Here is a 17,995-nt window from a genome sequence, read left to right on the forward strand (position 1 = left end):
GAGGCAGCTCCACTGTACAGTGATAAGTGCCTAAGCAGAGAAAGACCTTCTCGGAGGACCAACTATTGCTGACGGCCCACCTGCAGCTATTTACGCAGAGCAATTTGCAGGAGGTAGGTCTAATTTGAAACTTTCTTCTTTCAGGACACCACCAAAACCCATACTCTTTCTAATGTAACATAAACCTGTCCATGAGCTGAAATTCATTCTCAACACACGGTCATTAAAAAGTATATATTTGACCTTATTTCCAGTATCTCCACACAATGATACATTTCTTTACATGAAATTAAGACCCTTTTTTTTTTTTTTTGGATCGTTTCAAACGTGCTTATTTGATAAAAAGGAACAGTGTACCTACAGTTGGACTGGGGAAGAGTGAGAAGTGCATTTGCAAAACATTCCTGAAAATAAACATCGGCAGTTTAATAGTACAGAAGAGAGCAAACAAAGCTGACTATTCAAAATCCAGAGACCCTCCCCAGGGCCCTCCCACACTCCCCGCTCCCTCCCAAAAACAAAAACATGTTACCTCAGGTAGCACATGTCTAACACCACCTGCAGGGAGGGAAGGCAGCAGCCCCCAAGAACCACCGAGTGCCACCTCCAGCTCTGAGGTCCTGCAACGCCGGAGCACACACTCACACGAGGCACATTCAGCAACAGGATTAAATACCAGGAAGTGGGAGGTAATGTACTTTTATTGAATATGAAAAAAATAAAAAGTACCATCTTCAAAGAGCATCTCACAGACACTGTACAACAGGAGGAGCATTGCGGTAACATACATGGGAACATACAGAGTCGAGTTATACAGGGCTAGCCAGCCAACAGGTCTGGCCTCGACTGTTGTTTTAACTACACACAGTGGAAATTACAGCATAGAACCAATATCTGTTTCCAGAGTCCGGAGTAGCGCATCAAGCTGACAGCACTTAATCGGTTAGGGCTCCTGAAGTTGCAGTTAGCCTGCAATAGAGGAGATTCTCCAGGAATAAAGACCTTGCTGCTAAGGAAAGAGAATTAAAAAAACAAAACTGAAAACTCCCCAAAGAGTTGGCTCTGCTTAAAATCACTGGTCCTATTGGTTCACTAGGCTGTGAGGAGTGACCTCTGCTCAGGAGGGAATACAAAAATCTAGGCCTCAAGGAAAAATGGGTGGCATCCTTCAGAGTCTTTTCGAGTCCTTGCAGCTAAAGTTGATCTTGCCAAAAATGAAACAAAACAAACCACAACAAAAGAAAGCTAAATCAATCCCCCTCCCCGAAGGAAGAAAATAAAATTAAGGAGAAACCCATTCACCCATCTACACCGATCCTTATAGCAAAGGGTACTATAGCTGGAGACCAGCGCTTGAATGACAGATAAAAATGGAGGCCAGAAGCAATTGTCCTGAAGCAGCTAATGCTGAATTCCAGAACCCAGACTCTCTCTGGGTAAATCGGTATTTCTTGCTTTTCCTGAGAGGAAATTAATATCAGATGTCGACTAGATCCTAAGAGATTCCCACCAATCAGATTTATGTCAAGTCTCAGTAAATAACCTGATCAAATAAATAGGAGATTTCAGATTCCAAGAACTATTGTATCCCACCTCTCCCCTCCCTCAGATTTTTAGGTTTTATATCCATTGCTTGGGTCACCACTGCATACAGCTGGGTTGTTGGTTTACTAGCAAGAAGATTGGCTTCTTTTCCAGTATGCAATCCAAAATGTGGAACTGAGTCACTGAGTGGCAGGGTCAAAACCCCATTTTCCTCACGTGAAGCAACTCAGTAAGATGGCGGTGCAGTAAAGCATTTTCTCACACACCTCGGCACTGACGGAGCAGTCTCCAAAGGAAGGCGTGAAAGGACAGCAGGTTGTAGTTTGGGGTTCCTTCCTTCCCATACCTTTATTGTGCCATTTTTCAGCACCAGGTAATAGCATTAGTACCTCCCAGAGAGGAGGAGCAGAGGGAAGGTGAAAGACAAAATGAATGCTTACACTATGCAAAACTTTCAAAGGGGAGGGAAAAGAGGAAACAGCAGATTAAAGAATTTCCAACACATAGGGGTTTTTTAAAAAACAATTACATTTCAAACCATTTTGTATGGAACAAAGAAAAAAAAAGGTTTTCATGAAAAATCTAACCAAAATTTCGCTTTAAAAGGTTACAAATTAATCATTTAAATTTAAACAAACTGGGAGAAAACTTGAGACTGTCAGCATAGTTGTCTGGCTGTGGAAAGCATTCCCAGTGAATAAACATTACCTTACCTGAACTCTTGGCGAGAGATTCTGCCCAGCTTGACTCTCTCATTCTGACCGCAGAATACAGCCATCCTGAAAATTCTAAAGAACAGCTTCTGTCACTGGTTCCACTACAGAGACACTCCCCCCAAATCCAGATCCTGACAGCATCAAGCAAGCTGCAGCTGGAGAGAGGTTGGAAGGGTGGGAAACTTACCTCTCTAGAGGCTTTTCACTGTCCTTTCCCCAAAAGGCCCGTGAGCAGAGTTAGCATTCACCAAGAGATAGCACTGCAGGAGGGAGCCGTCTCTTGCAGATCTACAGGGCGGATGCTAATTCTTTACACACAAATCATAGGTCAGGCCTGGTCTTTTAAAACTGTTTTAATCCAAGAAGGCCACAAATCACCTCTGCAAGTTTAGCAATTTGGTCACTCATCGTAGGTCAGGACCATACCCTTAGGGATTCTGGCTCTCCATTAACACTATGGTGACCCTTGGACACCGTGTGCAGAGCAGTGGTCCACTGGCATCACTGAAACCTTAGATCGTCTTGATCATTAATGTCCAGCCCCAGCTGGCCAGCAGTTAAAAAACAAAACAAAACACAGTCACTTGATTGTGTTTTATTTGCTCTGCATATGGCTACCAAGGTTCAGTGAGACCTGAGGGGAGAGTAAAAAAAATATATGGTATCTGGGGAGTCAGATCTTACGTAGATTTCTGTAAGAACAGACTAAGCCAGTTTGAAAGCCTCGCCGTATTAGAAAATGTGCAAAAATCTAAAATGGATGTTCTTCCAGAGGATTTAAATCCACAGATGGAAGGTATGCTCATTGCTAATACTAATCTCAAACCCGATCCTTCAAATTTCCAATTAAAAAGAAATTTGTCAGAATTAGAGCTCCAAAAAAGAAGTTTTCATTGCTTACAATTTGAAATCTTTTTTTATTAATTAGAGACACTGTGGATGGGACCATTGCTTTCTTGATTGTTCTAGGGGAAAATCTCCCAAAGTAACACAGGCCTTAAGGTGCTCTTCCTCAAGAGGGTGGAGAAAAGGAAAAGCGTGCTGCTGTCTTCCTATTAAAGGAAGGCTCTCAGCTTTCCCTGGCATCTAGAAGAGTTTACTAGAGATTAGTATTCCAGTGCGCTGTGCCTTAAAAGAGAGATAAAGGAATATGCAGATGCTCAAGTGAGTGACTGTAAGGCCCCCCAAGCTGAACAAGCATAAGAAACTTTTTTTCCCAAGTAAAAAATTAAAGTCCCAACAATCTATGGAATTTTTTTGGGGGGGGAGGTGGGAGGAGCCAATTAAATTCTTGCGTTGGCCGAATGGAATCAAGGAAGCCTGTATACCGTGCTACCCAGCTGCAAGAATTCTTCCAAAGATCAGAGCAGCCACCAGCCCTGTAGTGAAACAATGACAGAAGCTCTTCTTGGGGGAAGCTGGTCCTATGAAAACGTTTGCCATTTTGGTCAGTGACATGATATTCAGTTACATGGTCCCTCTTACTTAAAACTTATACAAAAGTATGTTAGTTGGTCAATGAATAAGAAACCCAATACCAGAAAAGTAGTGTTCTCTGCTCCAGAAAAGAGATCAAAACTTTTAAAAGGCATCAGACATTAAAAACAAAAACAAACAAACAAACAAACAAAAAAACATAACAGAAAAACTGCAAATTAGTTTTACCTAATCACCATGCACCTTAGGCCCATACTTACCAAAACCATGACCCTCCAGCTTACCCACACACGGAAAACGCACAGAATAAGGAGTACTACGGCTCCGATGCCTCAAGGCAAATATGTAGAGAATAGATTTAATCAAAGTCTCAAGTGTAAGGCAGCACAGCAGGTGTAAGAAACAGGTGTCCAGAAAACAGCGTGACCGTCACTCTTCTCCCCTACTCTGCTTCAGCAACACTAGGAAAACCAGGGCTGCAACCCCAACACCTGCCACACGGTTTACACTATAAACCAGAACTTGAAATGGACTTCAGGTTAGCCTCTAAGAACCTCAACAGTCCTCCAGCTTCTTGAGGGCTCATGTGCCACAGAACCGTCAAACATGTGACAACTCTGCCCCCAGACCTTCAGTGTGTCACCAGCACCAACGCAACAGCCTACGCCACACAACACTGCTCTCGGCTGCTCACGGAACTGTGAGACACCTTTCCCGAACCGGGACTGTCGTTTCGTGTCGATACGCCGCAAAGCAGCGCGGCCCTGGGCAGAGCTGGAGTCATTCAGCTTCACCCCCACCCCAGGGAAGCAAGCCAGGTCCGCTTCTCCTCTGGCAACACAGCCCCCTCCTCCTTCCAGTTCTCACAAACCACCATTCACCCCAACATCAACTGCGCCCTTGCAACAGACCTGGAGGCATCTCTAAGGCTGCTAACTAGCCCAAAGGTGAGGGCAACCCCTGCAACAGAACAAGAAGGTTACAGCTGGCCATGGCTGGGGCCCTGGAGACTGTTAGGAAGGATGGTTAGGACTTACTGGTCCACTGAAGCCAGCCAGCTGCGTGATCATCAGGCACACGATGGAGAGGATGAGCCTGGTGCGGCAGAAGGTCCACACAACCCTCCGGAGGGAAGCATCGTCTGGCCCAACTTCATGCAGCTCTTCTTGCCACAGTCTCTCTAGTCTTAACAAGGGCACATGTCCTCCGTCACACATCTCCCCAGGGAATACGCAAACCCCACCCCCACCCCTACCCCCCACCCCCCCAACCTCCCTCCTGCCACCATTCACACCAGTCTCTCCTTTCAAGTTATGTACAGTCTTCACCTTCTGGGGAAGAAAGACCTTTCCTGGGTAACTACATATTTACCCTGTATAGGGAGCCTCTCGGGATTCAGAAAATGATGAGAACGAAAAGTCTCTCCTTCTACCCAGAAAAATTATCCCTGAATAGAATCTGCCTGTGGATAAGAACTTCCTTCCTCAAGGGTCCCCAACCCTTTCTGAAGGATCCTGTGGTAAAATGTAGAGTCGTAACTAGATTTTAATCATGACAATCGGCTACCACAAAAATGTATTCTGTCACAAGGCAGCAACATAATCTCCCTGCAGACTCAGGAAGAGAAGCGGGGCTGAGAGAGAGAGAGAAAGCCCGTGGTTAAAACAGGATTAAAGATGATATAGGAGTTAAGCAGAAGAGCAAAGGGAAAGTCACCCCCAGGCTACCCTCCCTCCATAGGATAGCTCAGATCCTAAAAGGACACAGAGCTCTGGACCTGACACTGCCGGACCCACACTCCTAGCTCAGGCCCTACACAACCAGTACGTGGGAGATGAGGGTGGATCAGAGACGCCTACCTTCTACAGTTCACCTCGGAAGACTCGTGCTTGGACAAAGACCACACGTCCTCCATTAAGAGCTCCCCCTTCTTGTGGGCTATGTGAGCCAGAGGAGAAAGCCAAGAAAAAGTCATACAGGAGAAGAGCCCAGCATTGTCCACTGGGTGCTGGTGTCTGAGGACAGAAAACCCAAAGCACAAAACTGTCAACACACGTGGAGAGGCTAGCCAACACTTACAATACAATGTTTAGTATACAGAACTCCTGGCTAAACCCAGGTTTTCCCCAAATAGTCTAATCTTAGCCCGAATTTTTTTTGGTGCTTCACAGACAAGCCACTAACCAGCAGAACCTCTTACTTGGAAGTGGTCCGGATGGGCTTCAGAGCACTTAAGCTATGATGGTACTTTCCCTTGGGATGTTCCTCATCCAGGATTCTGAGCTGAGAATGCATGGAGGCATCCAGGGAAAGGCCCTCAGCTCGGGCTGCTGCTTCCAAGGCATCTTGGCAATCCAGCTGTTTCAACAGATAGGGAGGGAAGGCAAAAGCACAATTAAGGAACAGTAGAAAAACAGAGAGCACCAAATCTGCCTGACATTAACAGCTCAAACTGCAAACCAGATTCATCTTACCCAAGAAATCCCAAGGGTCAGTAGGTTAAACACTAACTTGTATGATATGAACTTGCTAAGGAACATTAAACCAGATACTTAAAATTTCTAAACTAACAGACTTCATTTTTTGAGTACTTTCAGAAAAAATTGAGCAGAAAGTACAGAGAGTTCCCATATACCTCCTCACCTCCCCCCTCTCCTCCCCCTGTTTCCTCCATAATTAACATCTTGCATGAGTGTGCTACATTTGTCACAACTGACAGCCCAATACTGATATATTATCACTAACTAAAGTCCACAGTTTACATCATTATTCACTCATTGGGTTGTATATCTTAAAATTTATATTTTTATCACTAAAATGTTTTATCTTTCATTTCCCAATACAGACTGAGAGTCAATTACTACACTACTAACTGCAAATTCTATTGCCCATTTTCTATGGCAAAAACTTCACAATCCCCCCCCACTCCCGCCTTATCAGCCCTGTCATGCAGAAAAAGCCAGGATGCACACATGCCTCCTCTCTCTCTCTTATCAGCAACAGGGAGAGCAGAAGCGGGGCTCTCACCCTGGCTGCCCCGCTAAAGAGCTCCTACCCAGACTTCTGCAGCATGAAGCAGAGAGTCTCATGGGTGGAAATACAAAGTTATACATATTTTACTATAAAGTTTACAAGTACCAATTAATCATATTAACAAAAATGCGTATAATTCAAAGTCTGACTGTGGCAGAAGAGGGTGGACCAAAAATCTGGACACGTCTACGCCCGTTTACTCTAAAAGTAACCCAAAGTCACTTAATTTTTTAAAAAGTTTATTGAAGTATAGTTGATTTACAATGTTGTGTTAATTTCTGCTGTACAGCAAAGTGATTCAGTTATACATATATATATATTCTTTTTCATATTCTTTTCCATTATGGTTTATCCCAGGATATTGAATATAGTTCCCTGTGCTATACAGTAGGATCTTGTTGTTTATCAACCAAAGTTACTTGTGCAGTTACTGTTGCAGAAACATAAGCATTCTTTTCCTCAAGTAAGGATGATAAGGACCTTATGCTTTTCTCACATTCTCACAAATATTTCCAGCAACTATTGTGAACTAGCAAGAAAGAATAGATCCCCAGATCAAGAAAAAGTTAAGTGGTGCAGCACCTAACACACTGTGCCTCACACGAAGTGGAGTCTGTATTTTGACACACCACCTCTTTTACACACAAAACAGAGGCAACTCAAATATTAAGGATTTGTGCCTGGGGGTCACCTGCATGCCTATGTGGCTCTCTCCTCAAATACAATAGCTTTAGTTCACAGCACACTTATGAATCTTCAGATAAGTCACTGCTTAGTATCAGGCAAGTACACAGCAACTGGGAAGCATTTTTTCCCTTTTGTCAAAGGCAAGGCAAACTTCAAAACAAAGTCTACCTTCAAGAGAATAACAACAAAACGTGACAAAGGAGTCAACACCAAGAAAAGAATGAACTCATATAAAGTCCTTAGTTATTAGGTGAACACTTATTTATGGCACCTAAAAATGAACTTAAGTCTACTGAGATTCAAGTACACAACAAAGGTTGTTTTGTTTTGTTTCGTTTACTTAATATTTATTTAACCTTTAAGCTGCCCATAACCACAAGGGGAAAAAAAGAAAACCATTGGATTGAGAAAGCAGAAAGACACACTAAAAATACAAACATACTCTCTATAAGGGAGTAGAAACTGAGAATACGTACAGAGTAGGTACAGAAGGTGACAAGGACCAGCCTTATTTGGATGTTCTAAGCTTCAAAAGAAGACAAAAATTAAAATAATACCATTTCAAGTACACACTGGATAGCTGCCCTAAATGAACTATATGCTGGGTCACAAGGCAAACCGTAACACATTTCAAAAGACTGATATCACAGTGTATGTACTCTGACCACGAGGGAATTCAATTAGAAGTCAGTAACAAAGATAACATGAAAATCTCCAAATATCTAAAAATTGCAACACACTTCTAAATAATACGAGTTAAAGAAGACATCAAGTCGAAATTAGTATATATATTCTGAGCTAAATAATAAGAAATTGTAACACATCAAAATCTGTGGGATGCAGCTAAAGTGGAGCACAGAGAGAAACTGTGAAGGCTTTCAAAGCATATATTAGAAAAGAACAAAAAGTGAAACATCAGTGCTCTAAGGTAGGGGTTGGCAAAATTTTCTGTAAAGGTCCAGCTAGTAAATATTTTAGGCTTTGTGGGCCAAGAGACAAAATAGAGGATATTATGTAGGTACTTATGTTACAAAAGAAAATAAATTTCTACCAAATGTTTATTGCCAAAATTCAAAATATAGTAATACTAATTGAGTACAATTTTTTTGGTGGTACAGGTCTACTAATGAGAAGAATGAAATTCTTTTATGAGGGAATAACATTTCACTTAACTGGGGTTTAAAATAGTTTTCCCTTGGTTACATTTCTTTATACTAACGATGAACTATCAGAAAGGGAATGCAAACAAATAGTCCCTTTTAAAATCACATCAAAAAAATAAAATACTTAGGAATAAACCTCACCAAGGAGGTGAAAGACTTATATACTGAGAACTATAAAACATTAACAAAGGAAATTGAAGATGATTCAAAGAAATGGAAAGATATTCCATGCTCTTGGATTGGAAGAATTAATATTGTTAAAATGGCCATACTACCCAAAGCAATCTACAGATTTAATGTGATCCCTATCAAATTATCCATGACATTTTTCACACAACTAGAACAAATAATCCTAAAATTTGTATGTAACCATAAAAGACCTAGAATTGCCAAAGCAATCCTGAGGAAAAAGAACAATGGAGGAGGCATAACCCTTCCAGACTTCAGACAATACTACAAAGCTATAGTCATCAAAACAGTGTGGGGCTTCCCTGGTGGCACAGTGGTTGGGAGTCCACCTGCTGATGCAGGGGACACAGGTTCGTGCCCCGGTCCGGGAAGATCCCACATGCTGCGGAGCGGCTGGGCCTGTGAGCCATGGCCGCTGAGCCTGCGCATCCGGAGCCTGTGCTCTGCAACGGGAGAGGGCACAACAGTGAGAGGCCCGTGTACCGCAAAAAAAAAAAATAAAACACAGTGTAGTATTGGCACAAAGCCAGACATACACATCAGTGGAACAAAACAGAGAGCCCAGAAATAAACCCATACACCTATGGTCAATTAATCTTTGACAAAGGAGGCAAGAATATACAATGGGGAAAAGACAGTCTCTTCAGCAAGTAGTGTTGGGAAAGTTGGACAGCCACATGTAAATCAATGAAAGTAGAACACACCCTCACACCATACACAAAAATAAACTCAAAATGGCTTAAAGACTTAAATGTAAGACAAGACACCATAAAACCCCTAGAAGGGAACATAGGCAAAACATTTTCTGACATAAAACATACAAATGTTTTCTTAAGTCAGTCACCCAAGGCAATAGAAATGATAGCAAAAATAAACAAATGGGATCTAATCAAACTTATAAGCTTTTGCACAACAAAGGAAACTATAAACAAAATGAAAAGACAACCTATGGACTGGGAGAAAATATTTGCAAATGATGCGACTGACAAGGGCTTAATTTCCAAAATATACAAACAGCTCATACAATTCAATAACAAAAAAACAAACAATCCAACTGAAAAATGGGCAGAAGATCTAAATAGACAATTCTCCAAAGAAGACATACAGGTGGCCAATAGGCACATGAAAAGATGCTCATCATCACTAATTATTAGAGAAATGCAAATCAAAACTATTGTACAATGAGTTATCATCTCACACTTGTAAAAATGGCCATCATTAAAAAGTTTAAAAATAATAAATGCTAGAGAGAGTGTGGAGAAAAGGGAACCTCTTATACTATTGGTGGGAATGTAAATTGGTGCAGCCACAATGGAAAACAGTATGGAGGTTCCTCAAAACACTAAAAATAGAGTTGCCATATGATCCAGCAATCCCACTCCTGGGCATACACCCACACAAAACTATAATTCAAAAAGATACATGCATCCCAGTGTTCACAGCAGCACTATTTACAATAGCCAAGACATGAAAGCAACCTAAATGTCAATCGACAGATGAATGGATAAAGAAGATGTGGTATATATACACAATGGAATATTATTCAGTCATTAAAAAGAATGAAACAATGCCATTTGCAGCAACATGGATGGACCTGGAGATTATCATACTAAGTGAAGTAAGTCAGAAAGAAAAAGACAAATACCATATGATATCACTTATATGTAGAATCTAAAATATGACAAATTAACGTATTTACGAAACAGAAACAGTCTCACAGACATAGAGAACAGACTTGCGGTTGCCAAGGGGGGAGAAGGGAGGAATGGATTGGGAGTTTGGGGTTAGCAGATGCAAACTATTATATACAGGATGGATAAACAACAAGGTCCTATTGTATAGCACAGGGAACTACATTCAATATCCTGTGATAAACCATAATGAAAAGAATACAAAAAAGAATATATATGTAAAACTGAGTCACTTTGCTGTACAGCAGAAATTAACACACATTGTAAATCAACTACACTTCAATAAAATTTTAAAAAATAGTTTTCCCTTTTCATCAAAATTGATTGTAAATTCATCGTTAATGCTGATTTGTAACAAGATATTATAATTTCATCTTTGAAAACCTCTTTTCACACAGATAGGTACAGCCAAATACTGAATCAATCCATGAGTATATGATTTTAGTTGAGCGTACTAATCTCTTGGTAGGCATCATAGGATTCTATTAGATTTCCCTCTTGACATTTGCCTTTATCATATCATTACATTGCAGATTTGTCACTTCCAATTCAAAGTTAGGTGGAAGTCACTGAATGGCAAAATTTAGTGGACTATTTTTGTGTGTGTGGCAAAATACATGCAATATAAAAATTGACATTTTTACCATTTTTAAGTGTATTTACCATTTTTAAGTGTACCATTCAGGGGCATTACTTATATTCACAATGTTACGCAACAATCGCCACTATCTCTTTTTTTTCAATAAATTTATTTATTTATTTATGGCTGCGTTGGGTCTTGGTTGCTGTGCATGGGCTTTCTCTAGTTGCGGCGAGAGGGGGCTACTCTTTGTTGCGGTGCTCGGGGATATTCTTCGTTGCAGTGCACGGGCTTCTCATTGCGGTGGCTTCTCTTGTTGTGGAGCACGGGCTCTAGGCGCGCGGGCTTCAGTAATTGTGGTATGCGGGTTCAGTAGTTGTGGCTCACGGGCTCTAGAGAGCAGCCTCAGTAGTCGTGGCACACGGGCTTAGTTGCTCCACGGCATGTGGGATCTTCCCGGACCAGGGATGGAACCCGTGTCCCCTGCATTGGCAGGCAGATTCTTAACCACTGTGCCACCAAGGAAATCCCTCATTACTACCTATTTCTAAAATGAATGGATCTTTTCAATTAATCTACCACAAAGGAGGCAAGAATATACAATGGAGAAAAGACAGTCTCTTCAATAAATGGTGTTGGGAAAACTAGGCAGCTACACGTAAAAGAATAAAATGAGAACATTTACAAAAATAAACTAAAACATGGATTAAAGATCTAAATGTAAGACAAGAAACCATAAAACTCCTAAAAGAAAACATAGGCAGAACACTCTTTGACATAAATCGTAGCAATATTTTCTTGGATCTGTCTCCAAAGGCAAAGGAAACAAAAGCACAAATAAACAAATGGGACCTAATTAAACCTAAAAGCTTTCTCACAGCAAAGGAGACAATCTACTGAATGGGAGAAAATATTTGCAAATGATATGACCAATAGGAGGTTAATATCCAAAATATATAAACTGCTCATACAACTCAGTATCAAAAAAACAAACAACCCAATTAAAAAGTAGGCAGAAGACCTGAATAGACATTTTTCCAAAGAAGACATACAGATGGACAATAGGCAATAGCTCAACATTGCTAATCATCAGAGAAGTGTAAATGAAAACCACAATGAGTTATCACCTCACACCTGTAAGAATGGCTATCATCAAAAAGACCACAAATAACATTAGTTGGCAAGGATGTGGAGAAAAGGGAACCCTGTACACTGTTGATGATAATGTAAATTGGTGCAGCCACTGTGGAAAACAGTTAAGAAGGTTCCTCAAAAAACTAAAAATAGAATTACCATATGATCCAGCAATCCCACTCCTGGGTATATATTTGAAGAAAACAAAAACACTAATTCAAAAAGATACATGTACCCCAATGTTCATAGCACCATTATTTACAATTGCCAAGATCTGAAAGCAACTTAAGTGTTCATCGACAGATGAATGGATAAAGACATGGTGTGTATATACATATATATGTATACACACACATACATATACATACAATGGAATACTACTCAGCCATAAAAAGGAATGAAATTTTGCCATTTATAACAACATGGATGGACCTGGAGGGTATTATGCTTAGTGAAGTTTGTCAGAGAAAGACAAATAGTATGTTATCATTTACATGTAGAATCTAAAAATTAAAACAAACTAGTGAATATAACAGAAAGAAAGAGACTCCGGCTTCCCTGGTGGCGCAGTGGTTGAGAGTCCGCCTGCCGATGTGGGGGACACGGGTTCGTGCCCCGGTCCAGGAAGATCCCACATGCCGCGCAGCGGCTGGGCCCGTGGGCCATGGCCGCTGAGCCTGCGCGTCCGGAGCCTGTGCTCCGCAACGGGAGAGGCCGCGACGGTGCGAGGCCCGCGTACGGCAAAAAAAAAAGAAAAGAAAAGAAAAAGAAAGAGACTCAGAACAAACTAGTGGTTATCAGTGGGGAGAGGGGAAGGGGGAAAGGCAAGATACAGGAAGGGGATTAAGTGGTACAAACTACTATGTAAAAAATAAATAAGCTACAAGGATAGATTGCACAGCACAGGGAATATAGTCAATATTTTATAATAACTACAAATGGAGTATAATCTATAAAAATTTTGAATCCCTATGTTGTATGCCTGAAACTATTATAACATTGTAGGGACTTCCCTGGTGGTGCAGTGGATAAGACTCTGCACTTCCAATGTAGGAGGCCCGGGTTTGATCCCTGGTCAGGGAACTAGATCCCACATGCATGCCGCAACTAAGAGTTTGCATGCCACAACTAAGGAGACCGCGTGCCTCAGCTAAGGAGCTGGAGAGCTGCAACTAAGGAGCTTGTGAGCCACAACTAAGGAGCCCGCCTGCCACAACTAAGAGCTGGTACAACCAAATAAATAAATAGATTAAAAAAAAAACTAATATAACATTGTAAATCAACTATATCTCAATTTTTTTTTTTTGCTTTACGCGGGCCTCTCACTGTTGTGGCCTCTCCCGTTGTGGAGCACAGGCTCCGGATGTGCAAGCTCAGCGGCCATGGCTCACGGGCCCAGCCGCTCCACGGCATTTGGGATCCTCCCAGCCCGGGGCACGAACCCTCATCCCCTGCATCAGCAGGCTGACTCTCAGCCACTGTGCCACCAGGGAAGCCCCAGACCTCAATTTTTAAAAATTTAAAAATTAAATAAAATAAAATGAATGGATCTTGAAATATGGAAATTTCCTTTGTACTTCACTGAGGTTCTGAAACACACTGCTGGAACTGTAATTTAAGCTCAGAAAATATATAAACTACAAATCTTTAAGGGAATGGGGACCCCACTTCTTATTTCAAGTTTTGATAGCGTGAGAACTATATAAAGTGACTTGACATTACTTATGATTCAAACATTAGTTGTCACTGAAATTACTTTGTCACAGTCTCATTTCAGATTCCTACCAGCAATCTATGAGAGATCCAGTTTCTCCACATACTCGTCACTGCCTGGTATTGTCGTTATTTTTTATATTAGCCACCTGAACAGGTGTGGTTTAGTGTTTCATCATGATTTTAATTTCACTACCCTAATGGTTAATGATGTTTAACATCTTTTCCTATTCTTATTTGCCACTCATACATCCTTTTGGGTGAAGTGTCTGTTTAAGTCTTTCGCCCATTTTCTAAATGGATTGTTATTCTTAGTGTTGCATTTAGAGAGTCCTTTATCTATTATGGATTCAAGTCCTTTGTCAGATGATTTGAAAGTATTTTCTCTCTTAATAGGGTCATTTCATGGAGCAAAAGTTTTATATTTTGATCAAGTTTAATTTGTTGATTTTTTTCTTTTAAGGATTGGGCATTTAGTGTCATGTCTAAGAACTCTTAGCTCTAACCCCAGGTCATGAATATTTTCTACGTTTTTTTCTAAAAGTTTTATAGTTTTAAATTTTGTTCTGTGATCCATCCTGATTAATTTTTTGATTAATTTTTATATAAGGTATAAAATTTAGGCAAAGGCTCATTTTTTTGACTATAGCTGTCCAATGTTCCAACACCATTTGTTGAAGATTCATCTCTCCATTAAGTTGCTTTTGCACCTATGTAAAAATGAGTTGGCCATACTTGTATGGGTCGATTTCAGGACTCTATTCCATTGACCTATTTGTCTATCCCTTCACTGATACCATTAACTTGATTACTGTAGCTATTTAGTAAGTCTTAAAATAGCATAGTGTGATATCTCCAACTTTATTCATCCTTTACAAAACTGGTTTAGCCATTCTAGTTCTTTTACCTTTCCAGGAGAACCAAGTTCAAGATTGAGGAGAGTTTTATAAACATCTTTTGACGTTACGGCACCAGAGAAGGAAAACTTGGTATGCCATCCATTAGTATTCTCACATAAGAATGACATAGTAGCATTAAGAGAAAACTAAAATCTTCACATCTTCATTTATTCTTTCAACAAATAACTTACTAAGCACCTATGTACAAGACTGTCCCAGATGCTGGGAATAAAAAATATTCTAATTTCTATCTTTGTAGTACACTAATTTCATTTTATTCATCTCTAAAATGCCTAGTTACAATTTTCATCAAAACCTACGAATAGAAAAGTGAATGGTTGACAACAAACAAAATCGTCTTATTGCATGAGTTTTGTTCCTTTGACTATATACATGATGTCATGTTCCACGACCCCCTGGTAGTAAGTTACTTCCCTTATTGGAGAATGCCAAATTCAAAGGCTCTCTAAAAAGACTCAGATGAGAGCAGGCAGGCAAGGTTTCATTCCCAAAGGCATATCATGAGTACTATACAAGCATTATCAAATGCCTGTAACATATCAGAGACTGAGGACTCTTGCAATGTTTTTGATTTTAGAACAAGGCACTCAGTATAATTTTATTCTGACAAAGAAAAACTCCCATAGAAGTGGTTGAAAAAGTGGTTGAACTAATTCTCAAATTTTCATAGAATAATAAAACATGGAGTAAGAATGAACACAGTAAAGGTATGGAGAAGTCTATATCGTTGATCTAAGACAATCAAAAGTTGCCATTCTAAGCAACCCACTTTCCAAGTCTCATCGTATTTTTGCTATTCTTTCCTAAACTGCTTCCCAAACTGTCAATCTTGCTGTCATAGCTTACTCACTGCCCATATAAGGACAGTGAAATATCTGATGGAGATAAGAAGATTCATGCAGGATGCTCTGTTTTGAAACAGTCCTGCTCCATATTTGCACCTAGCTCCTTCAGTGACACGACTCTCAAAACAGTAAGCAACAGGTGTTTAGCTTTTGAATGATAAAATAACACAATCAAGAAAATCAAGAGAAAATCCCCTTACTCCAATAAGACTATGTTCTCTACGGTCTTAAAGTATTCATACTCCTTAGGCAGAATTTTCCCATAGTTGGAGGCCACTGTGAAGTATAATGGTTTTGCACATGGATTTCAGAAGACAGACACGGGCTCACAGGCTGATTCTGCCACCAACTTTCTGCATGTTACCTAGCCACTTTAAGCTTCAATTTCCTCATTTTTACAATGGTACATGCACCTACCACAAAGTGTTGAGAAGAATTAATGGGATAATGAAAAGTGCTTAGCAAAGTATTGGGTATATAACAAACATTTAATATATAAACTATACACCAATTTATCCATCTGATACATCATACAGCCTATCTTAACTATTCCTCTTTCCTTTAGCTTTCCCTGACTCTTTCAAGATTAGGGAATTTATTTCCCTCCTCCTATGTCTTCCCTGCACTGTGTCACTGCAATAGGATGCTTCTACTAAGAACTCCTGGAGGGCAGGCTGACTAACTCTTGTTTGCACCCCTTGCCCCTGGCACAGTACAGAGCCTGGCACCTATTATTCAAATGGCAACCAGAACATCTCCATGTTGCCCCACAATCTGCATTATTATCATGTAAAACTGCATGACATACCACTAAGAAATCTTCTTAACCGATCCACTTCTGTTTAATTTCTCTGCTCTTTTGCTTATTATTAATTGTATAACAAACAATTACAGTTTATTTTTCTCTTTCTGGATTACTTAGGATAAATTCCATCAGTGGGATTACAGGATTAAAGAGTGTAGCTCGAAGCAACTAGACATCCATCCAGTTTGTTTAATTAACCTTATTATAAGATATGTACTCCAGTACTATTGCAAAAGAGAATTGCTCTTAGTTTTAGTACTTTCAGTTCTATTTTGTTGACCTGAGCCTGCCTCTATCCCACCTACTCTGGGACATTAGCAAGAAACAGAGGAAGTTAGGGCAATCTTCTTTGTTTATAGCCCGATCTCATGACTAGCATGTATCTGTAAAGGCAAACTGCTTACTTGAAGGTGATGGGAAAATTTGGGCAAATGAACTAATAATAAACCAACATAGCATTTACTATGTGCCAGGCATTGTTTTAAATGTTTTACAGATACTAACTCTTATAATTCTCATAACTACCCTATGAGGTAGATACTCTTATTTCCCCTGTTTTACATCTGAGGAAACTGTGAAGTAGCAGCAAAGATTTGAAGAGATCTTTAAAAGCAGAGATCGAATCCAGGCTCCAGAGTTGAGGCTCTTAATCACTATGCTATGTGCCACTCCAAGAAAAAACAAGCAAATAACTCATCACTGTACAAGATGACCTCAGATGTGTCTTTATAGACAGCCAGCTCTCCTCTCTTCCCCAGGGTGAGTATCAGATTAAAATAAACTATGACTCTGCTAACTAACCTCATTATAAGCAAATGGTAATTTCCACAGTCAAAGGCACAAGTACATGATTAGAACACTAGAATATAAATAGACTATTTTACTCAATTGCAAAACTCCACTTCCTGGTTGTTTTTCAACCAAAGATGAGTAGATGCTAAATGATGAATACATTATGGACTGATATTTAAAAATAAAATAAAAGCATCTTTATACTACCCTGCCAGTAACTGCATAGATGTCTTATACTTGTAACTGTTTGGTTGGACGCCTAACTTCTCTTTCTTTCTAGGCTTCCCAAAAAAGCATACCTGGCCAAGCAAGCCAGGGGGAAAAATGTCTATCTAAAGTAAAAACGAATTTAACCTACCATATTAACATTCTGTAATGTGAGTTACCACGTTCTAAGATTGAGTGGATTAAAAATAGAAATGGGGCTTCCCTGGTGGCACAGTGGTTGAGAGTCCGCCTGCTGATGCAGGGGACACGGGTTCGTGCCCCGGTCCGGGAAGATCCCACATGCCGCAGAGCGGCTGGGCCCGTGCGCCATGGCCGCTGAGCCTGCGCATCCGGAGCCTGTGCTCCGCAACGGGAGAGGCCACGACAGTGAGAGGCCCACGTACCGCAAAAAAAAAAAAAAAAAAAAGAAATGAACCAAGAAAAATGACTTAATATATTTAAGCTATATGGGCCTATTATATGAACGCATAAATAATATAACACGGTAGGGAAATACAATTGAGTGAATATCATTGGG

General features: G+C 40.3%; 1 protein-coding gene across 10 annotated transcripts in view; it reads right to left on the minus strand.

The window, feature by feature from the left end:
• The window catches only part of ABCC5 (ATP binding cassette subfamily C member 5), an 87,283-nt gene that overhangs the window by 53,740 nt on the left and 15,548 nt on the right, over positions 1-17,995 (minus strand). For 5 of the 10 annotated variants that reach the window (XM_019946116.3, XM_019946117.3, XM_019946118.3 and 2 more), the window contains exons 3-5: positions 5,899-6,056; positions 5,558-5,713; positions 4,736-4,883 (exon numbers count right to left, since the gene is read on the minus strand). In XM_019946116.3, coding sequence (XP_019801675.1) covers positions 4,736-4,883; positions 5,558-5,713; positions 5,899-6,056 — 462 coding nt within the window. Of the gene's footprint in view, positions 1-361; positions 4,884-5,557; positions 5,714-5,898; positions 6,057-17,995 lie in introns of those variants that run through there. The other 5 variants (XM_073803942.1, XM_073803941.1, XM_073803940.1 and 2 more) reach the window with 5 other exon arrangements.

This window comes from Tursiops truncatus, chromosome 4, assembly GCF_011762595.2.
Source record: "Tursiops truncatus isolate mTurTru1 chromosome 4, mTurTru1.mat.Y, whole genome shotgun sequence".
Classification (NCBI taxonomy): Eukaryota; Metazoa; Chordata; class Mammalia; order Artiodactyla; family Delphinidae; genus Tursiops; species Tursiops truncatus.